An 8,392-nucleotide genomic window follows, 5' to 3' on the forward strand; every position below is an offset into this window, starting at 1 on the left:
ACTTCATATACTATGAAAGCAAGCTATTTTGGCTTCATGCGACACAGAGCACCTTTTCAAATGAATGAACTGTACCCTACACCTGACACTGTATCTGATTTCCTGTATACATCCCTTAAGTAAAGGATGACGCAGCTGGTTTTTCAGGTGGCAGAGCGTGGCAAGCATCTGTATCTAACTTGGTGTAACCATTATTATTAAAGTCAGCAACAGACGATTAGCTCCACAGCCGTCACCATGAGTCAGAGCCAATCATCAATGGTTTCTTTTCAGAATGGATGTCTAAAACAAGCCATTAGTTTTGTTTATCGCTTAACACATGCACACACTGAAACACAACAACTGTCTCCAGATGTAATAAAATTGTGGTGAGGACCGTGCCTCTGCCGGGAAGCAGAGGAAGGAAAAAGCTCTCTGTCAGGAAATCGGAGAAGGTTTGGGGGGGCTGCGGCATTAATGGGGTTTGGTGTGTGTGTTGGTAATCCTCTGTGTGAGTGTGTGAGTACGGGAAATGGATATTAAAGTTTGAATAATCTCCTGAATCAACTAATAGGCCAGGTGACCTTCTTAAATGTTAGTTTTTTTCGGTTTCACTGACACACACCAAAGACAGACAGTGATATGCTATCAGTGTACTTTTCACTACCATATAGTCAATTTATTCAACTCTAAAGTCAAGCTAACAACATGTGGTCCAGGTTTGCAACAAAATGATAAAAACAGCACAGAAATATTATTAAGAAAGAGTCGCAGGCCAACAAATAAGAAGCGTGTCCCTGGCCAGCCCCGTTTAGTGCTAAAAACAAGGCTAATGACTGAAACAGGACATGGCTAATCTACTTATCTCTTTATCTCTCATCAAGACTGTGTGTGTGTTTATGCATATGTATGTGTGTGTTGTGCATATGTGTGTTACCCGCCTATGTCTTCTGTCTAAGCTTTAGTGCAGATATTGTTCTTTGCATACTGTGATCCTCTCCTTGTTGGTATCTATATCGTTTCGCACACAAACTGTCACACACACAGATGCACAGTTAACCCTTTTGTTTTAAAGTGTTGAAAACCGGCCTCTTTTTGTGTGGACATGGCTGCGTAGCGTTCGGTAATTCCTTCATATCTAGAACATTCCTCTGTGATCTGTTTGCCTCCCATCCAAAGCATTCTCATCAGTGTGGGAGCTGAAACACTATCTAAACTTTTTCGATGTCCATAAAGTTTTAAAGTCTCTTCTATGAGTGGGTGTGTGAGCAGGTACACGCACGCTCGCTGATTTACGGCGTACTTTTGTTTGTGTTTTTGGACTCCAGTCTGAAGTTTTTGCTCCCAGTATGTGTGTGTGTGGGGGTGTGTGTGTGTGTGTGTGCACTGCGACTCCGAGTGGATCTCAGCCAGGGCTCAGGGCTTGGCTGAGAGAACGCCTCAAACCAGTTTACTCTGGTTGTGTAGTGGAGAAGTCTGGGGGCGGGATAGAGACCTCTTAAAGCTGCAGACCATGTGTGTCTCTGCCTCTGTCTCTCTTGTGTGTTTCCCTGCTTTGTGTTGCATCTGTGTTTAATCTGTTCATATGTTGTAACATTTGATAGGATTGGGATTTGCATATGACATAGCGGTACATGGTCAACACATATTCACTTTATTGTATTAGCTTTGACGGCTTGTTTTTTGGGGGGACTTTTTGACACAAGAATATCAATCAGTTTATGTGTGTGCACAAGTGTGTGGGTGAGTCCTTGGCCGCTCTGAATTAATTCCCCCTGTTTTGTTTCGAACATAACAGAGGTTAAAAGTGCAAAAAAGAAAAAAAGAATAGATGAAGAGAAAGGCTGCTTGAGGCTGAGAAACGTTGTGCTACTTTGCAGTATGACACAAATTACTGTGCTCAATAACATTTGTATTAGAATGCTAGATGGTGTAATGCCACTCTGAGCTTACTGTGAATTTGTATGTCTTAGCAAAAGAGTACTTTGTGTGTGTGTGTACGCTGCAAAAATCTACAGTATTTAGGTTTAAGCTGAGGGTTGACTGCTCAGCATGGGGTGTACTCTCAGTCTCTCTGAGGTTGCACAAGCTGTGCAGAAACACACCACAAAACCTGTTCACTCTCAGGGCTTTCCGTTATATCTTCATGTGCACCACACACACACACACACACACACACACACACACACACACACACACACACACACACACACACACACACACACACACATGCTCATACTCAAACGCACACACACACACACACACACACACATGCTCATACTCAAACGCACACACACACACACACACACACATGCTCATACTCAAACGCACACACACACACACACACACACACACACGCACATGCTTATACTCAAACGCACACACACACACACACACACACACACACACGCGCACACACGCACACACGCACACACACGCTCATAATCAAACACTTTATTCACTCAGACTGCTTTAAGAATTTCTTAAGTGGTGATATTTTGGGGGTCTACAGAGATTTATAGATTTCTCTGGGGACCAGTCCAGGCTTTTTCTTCTGAAATAACTTTCCATTACTCAGGCAAAACAACAAACTGTTTTAAAGTGTTTTGCTGAAATTGTGTTTGTTCAAACATATTAAGACAAGAGCAGTGGTGTTAACTTTCCTTTTCTACATGTGTGTGTTTTGCAGGAGGCCCTCAGGTCATGCTGATAAGGAAGTGATGGCTGCCACCGTCCTGACCTCACTGTCCACATCTCCGCTGGTGCTCAACCCTTCCTCTGCTCCACCAGGTAACATCACAGCCTCTGCTGCATTCTGCCCTTAAAACATACCTGCAATGGAAACTGCTCCATCAAACACTGACTCATCCACTGTATGAAACAAATGAATGTCACCTTTCATTATGCAGAGGAGTTACTATGTGAAGCGGAGGGACAGTGGGAACAAAATCTCATCATCAATCAGCTGATGTTTGTTATGCTAATGAGACTGATCAGCTGAGTCATTTATCATTTTTCATCTAATAAAAGGGACTCTTACAGTATCATGAGCTCGATTATCTTATCTTTGTATACATTCATGTTACCCAAGCCTAGCGCACTTGCTGCCAACTGTTCAGACGTGACCTTATCACCGCAGACGGTCAAAGTCCTATCTGCTTCTTTTTTTTTTGCCAGCATAAAACAAAGGCTACTGTTATTGAGTAAGGCAACATGTAGCGGTTCATATGCCATCATCCATCGGACACTTCTCGGGCGGGAGTGGTTCAGTCTGTAGAGGATTGGACTTTGGACCGAAGGGTTGCCGGTTCACGGAGTGTGGACTGGTACTGGAGAGGGGCCAGTTCACCTCCTGGGCCACTGCCGAAGTGCCCTTGAGCAAGGCACCTAACCCCCAACTGCTCACTGGTGCCGGCTAGACTGGCTGCCTCCGCTCTGACCTCTCAACTGCATGTGCATGTGTGCATATAACTGTGTGTATATGTATGTGCATGTTCTAAAAAGTGTGTACTGTATGACCTCTATAAAAACGCATGTGTGTGTGTACGGCAGAGTGGAAACTGAATGTCCCCCTCGGGGATTAATAAAGGTCCATCTTCTTCTTCTTCTGTATTAATTGTCAAAACAAATCAGTTGTCTATATCAATGAGAGTTTCATTGTAGGATTCAGCAGTCAGTGTGTTAAAAAAATATGCTGTGAGATGTTGTCAAACCTTGTGAGGATGTTGGTGCATGAATGCAAGTTATGTGTTTTGGTAAATGCCACATCAAAATGAGATTCTTTTTTCCTATTTTAGATTAAATGTCTTTTTTTTATGGGACACTGGTAGGAGGTAAAATGATATTATTTGTTTCTCTTAAAGCTTTACAGTAGTACATTCTGGGTACCGTAATCCTCATACACACATTGATCTATGCAACACATTAACAGGGATTCAGATCCTTATATTCCTATAGGAAAACATGATTGGTTCGTATATGTTAATCCCCTACATACAAGATGTTAGGTTTTTTTTCTATCTTGGGGTTTAGGTTTTGCCTTCCCCATGTTTTGGCCCATTAATGTCCAGTCAAGCCGGTGCGATTATCTAGTATTTTAGGTTGAAAGGCCAATGGGTATAGGAAGGGTTAGTGGGCCAAGACTTAGCGAGATAATATGCTACCTTGTCAAGGAAATGAAAGCTGTGTTGGGCTTAATGTGCAAAGATGAGAATAGATAAATGAAAAATGTCAACTTTATATAACATATTAGGATATATGCATCAAATAGGCTTTCATGGTTTATGGCTTTTGTGAGCTTTTACATTTTAATTTCCATTACGGTTAGGATCCAGGTCAAGATTGTGAGGCTGTCCAATCATTATGTTACTATACTTTTATTTCAGGTCTTTAAAAGTAGTGTGCACTTACCATAATGTTCACATATGATCTTCTTTGTATATATAATACATATGTTAACCGTTTGCATTCTTTGACCTGCAGTCCCAGAGCCAGGCAGCAGGGCTTGGAAAGACGTGCTGTCAAATAGCTACAGCAGTTCCACGAGTGGCAACTGGAGCTGGGACACCAGCGACCAATCAGTGCCCTCCACACCGTCACCGCCTCTTTCCAATGATGCCAACAAGAACTTCCCTCTCTTGACCCCGGGGGATGATGTTAATGAAGATGTCCCAGAGAGCACACACTTCATGTTTGAGGACCCAATACCTCGTAAGCGAAAGGTAAAAATGAATCTTCATGTAGCATTTATATATGACTCGATATATGTATGGCACTTAATTTATAAAGCACTGAGGCAAATTAACTTTGGCTAAATAATTACTATGGCTCCTGAACAGCTTGGGAAATCAAAGGGACATGTTTAGGATAGGGTTTGATGACTAAGCACAACAAAGATATTAGATTAGAAACACACCTGCTAATTTATCAGATATAATTTATCACACATCTAATCAAACTGACTGTATATTATGAAATAAGTAAGTTGAACTCAAGTAGAAATCCACAGTTAATACGGTTTGTCACATCTGTGGTTGTGTGGTTATGACAGCAGCCCCAGATGCTGTTTGTTCAACTTTAATCTTGTGCATCCAAAAAATGCACATGCTGAGTAATACTTCATGGCCACAGCTTTACAGACACAACTATGATGTGCTTTAATATTTCTTTAGTAATCCAGTAGAAAACCAAACCATGGTAGCACCATCAAGTTTAACAGCAGCAGTTCCTTTCTGCATGTCTGGATCAAAAGGTTAATTCTTAATTTTGTAACTTTAGAAATAGTCCTCTTTTCATTCTTCTCACAGAGCACAGGAAGAAAGGTTAGTAAGAGTTAAGGAGAGGGTTGGTTGCACAGCAGCAATTAGCAAAAGCTTGAAAGGGTGCTTACAAATTAGGTTTAATGCAATATTCATGGTAGCAGCAAGAGGGAAAAAAGGAATCCTCAAGATGAATTTCCTCTAGCCATACAGCCACGAGAAGAGCTCATATACTGTACAATATGCAGGAGTTTTCAATTCCCTCTCCCTGGAGTGGAGCAGTAAAGATTATTGAGCTGCTGAATATATCCAAACCATAAAGACTCCAAGGACGATGCTGCCAGTGACCCATGCCATACCATAGATAAGCTGACAGGAAATGAAGTGGGATGACCCGGGCCTGGAGGAATATAGACACACAAGTTGTTCGGAAGAGAGCTAAACTATGAGCTCACCGGCCGGCTAGCTTAGTGCCGCAATATAGCCGACGACAGCAACCCTAGAGGTCTAAGCCTTCTGTGAGCGGCGGCCCCTTCAGTTGGATGCTGTTTGATTTTGAGCAGGCACTGGGTTAAGAGGATTATTAAACATCACAGTCATCAGTCGTACTGTAACAGTGTTAAGATGCAAGGAAAATGCTCAGGGAATTAAGAGATTTGGGATTGTTTGTGGGATTAAAGGCTAGCTTTGCTGTGTCATTTGTATTAGTTGGGTTGTTTAAGACCTCATTTACACGCAAACGAACCGAATACGATATCAAAAAGTCTTCCGCTCACACGAGACTGCTCGAAAGCGCTGGAGACGCTGTAGTACATACGTTTGGCCCCCCAGAGCGTTCCGTTTGCAGATCTATCCACCTTGGGACCCGTTATCGTTTGCGGGGTCTGTTTCCGCATTTCCGTTACGGCCTCGTGTGAACGAACGGTCTATACGAAAGAGAAAAGTAGCGGATAGAACCGTTTGCGTTCTCATGTAAACAGCACCTAAAACACCATCAGGGGACGTGCATTTAGCCAAGCCCCACTTGAGAATTGTATTTGCATGTTGCTGTTAAATAAGAAAGGGAGTGGTAGGTGTTGAGGAACAGTTCAAAGACAGAGCAGTGTAGCAAAGATTACATAGCCATTGATAAAAAAAAACCTGTTCTACTCTTTCTTCACTGGCTCAGTTTTCCTCCCTCCCTTTTCTGCCCTCCTACTGCCAGAGGCTGCTGAAAGGGAATGACAGTACACACCCACTGTTTTTCATTAGAAGAGATGCAGGTCCCTGCCTGCTCATCGGACAGCTGCCAGCCCCTGATAGGCAAAAGGGAAAATGAATTGAAAACAAATCCATCTATATATCTCCTCATGGCTTGCTTACGAATAAAGGAGAGTTATCCTTTGTTTGTGTAAAAGCAGGATCAAATGTGATAAGCATTTACAAACGGTACATTTGACGAAGAAGTTATTGTGGTTGTCACAGGTGTCTATGTCTACAGGGAAATGGCGGTGTACTTGTGGTTATATTTAGTTGTACTTTTTTGAGAGGCCCTGAATGTTGTTTTAAACTTTAGGGGCACCCCCCAGGCTGCACCCTCACACCAAACTATTTATGTTATCATCTCCAACCGAGCTCACAACATGAACAGAGAGTAGGAGGAGTTAAAATCTAAAGAGTGCATTTAGTCCACTCATCGATCAGTCAGGGACATGCATGTATTGGCAGGTAGACAGAAAGTAGTTCAGTTTCATTGTCTGTCCTGTTTGCCTGTCCCTGTTTTCTCCGATATCTAAATCTTTCTCTTTTACTCTCTATGTGCCTGAACTTGTCACATATCGGATTTCTATTTTTATAGACTTGCTGCTCTAATAGCTCTCAAATGAGGTGTAGTGTTTGGCCCCTTGTAGCGTGGCATTCAATCTCCCACGAAGGCCTTTGTAGTGAGGCTGCTTATGAGATACACACACACACAGGAACGCGACATTACACGGCACACCGCATAAACCTCGATTTCCCATAATCAGTGTTCTGCTGAGAATATGTTCAATTTCAGCACCGTTTCTACCTTGTCTGACAGCGGATATTTCAAGCTTTTGGTTCAGAATCAGAATACCTTTACTCGTTCCACGGAGGGGACATTTGCATTTGTTACAGCAAGAAAAGAGACAGCTTAATATTACCTAAGAAGCATGCATTAAAAAAAAATAAAGATAACAAATTAAGAAGAAAGATTACATAATTTACAAAATGCACATCCTGTAACAGTTCTGAGGGACAGTGGTGAAAAAAAGTATTTAGTCAGCCACCAATTGTTCAAGTTCTCACACTTAAAAAGATGAGAGAGGCCTGTAATTTTCATCCTAGGTATACCTCAACTATGAGAGACAAAATGAGAAAATCACATTGTCTGATTTTTAAAGAATTTATTTGCCAATTATGGTGGAAAATAAGTATTTGGTCACCAACAAACAAACAAGATTTGTGGCTCTCACAGACCTGTAACCTCTTTAAGAGCCTCCTCTGTCCTCCACTTGTTAACTGTATTAATGGCACCTGTTTGAACTCGTTATCAGTATAAAAGACACCTGTCCACAACCTCAAACAGTCACACTCCAAACTCCACTATGGCCAANGTGTAAAGGAAAGAATGAATGGGGCCATGTATCGTGAGATTTTGAGTGACAACCTCCTTCCATCAGCAAGGTCATTGAAGATGAAACGTGGCTGGGTCTTTCAGCATGACAATGATCCCAAACACACCGCCCGGGCAACGAAGGAGTGGCTTCGTAAGAAGCATTTCAAGGTCCTGGAGTGGCCTAGCCAGTCACCAGATCTCAACCCCATAGAAAATCTTTGGAGGGAGTTGAAAGTCTGTGTTGCCCAGCGACAGCCCCAAAACATCACTGTTCTAGAGGAGATCTGCATGGAGGAATGGGCCAAAATACCAGCAACAGTGTGTGAAAACCTTGTGAAGACTTACAGAAAACGTTTGACCTCTGTCATTGCCAACAAAGGGTATATAACAAAGTATTGAGATGAACTTTTGTTATTGACCAAATTGTTATATTAAATTCTAATATTTTCCACCATAATTTGCAAATAAATTCTTTAAAAATCAGACAATGGGATTTTCTGGATTTTTTTTTCTCATTTTGTCTCTCATAGTTGAGGTA

General features: G+C 42.0%; 1 protein-coding gene across 2 annotated transcripts in view; it reads left to right on the forward strand.

The window, feature by feature from the left end:
* The window catches only part of slc2a4rg (SLC2A4 regulator), a 43,516-nt gene that overhangs the window by 22,320 nt on the left and 12,804 nt on the right, over positions 1–8,392 (forward strand). For both annotated transcript variants that reach the window (XM_010766613.1, XM_010766618.1), the window contains exons 3-4: positions 2,669–2,769; positions 4,462–4,700. In XM_010766613.1, coding sequence (XP_010764915.1) covers positions 2,669–2,769; positions 4,462–4,700 — 340 coding nt within the window. The remainder of the gene's footprint in view (positions 1–2,668; positions 2,770–4,461; positions 4,701–8,392) is intronic.

The sequence above is a fragment of the Notothenia coriiceps genome, unplaced genomic scaffold (assembly GCF_000735185.1).
Source record: "Notothenia coriiceps isolate Sejong01 unplaced genomic scaffold, NC01 NC01_scaffold00000312, whole genome shotgun sequence".
Classification (NCBI taxonomy): Eukaryota; Metazoa; Chordata; class Actinopteri; order Perciformes; family Nototheniidae; genus Notothenia; species Notothenia coriiceps.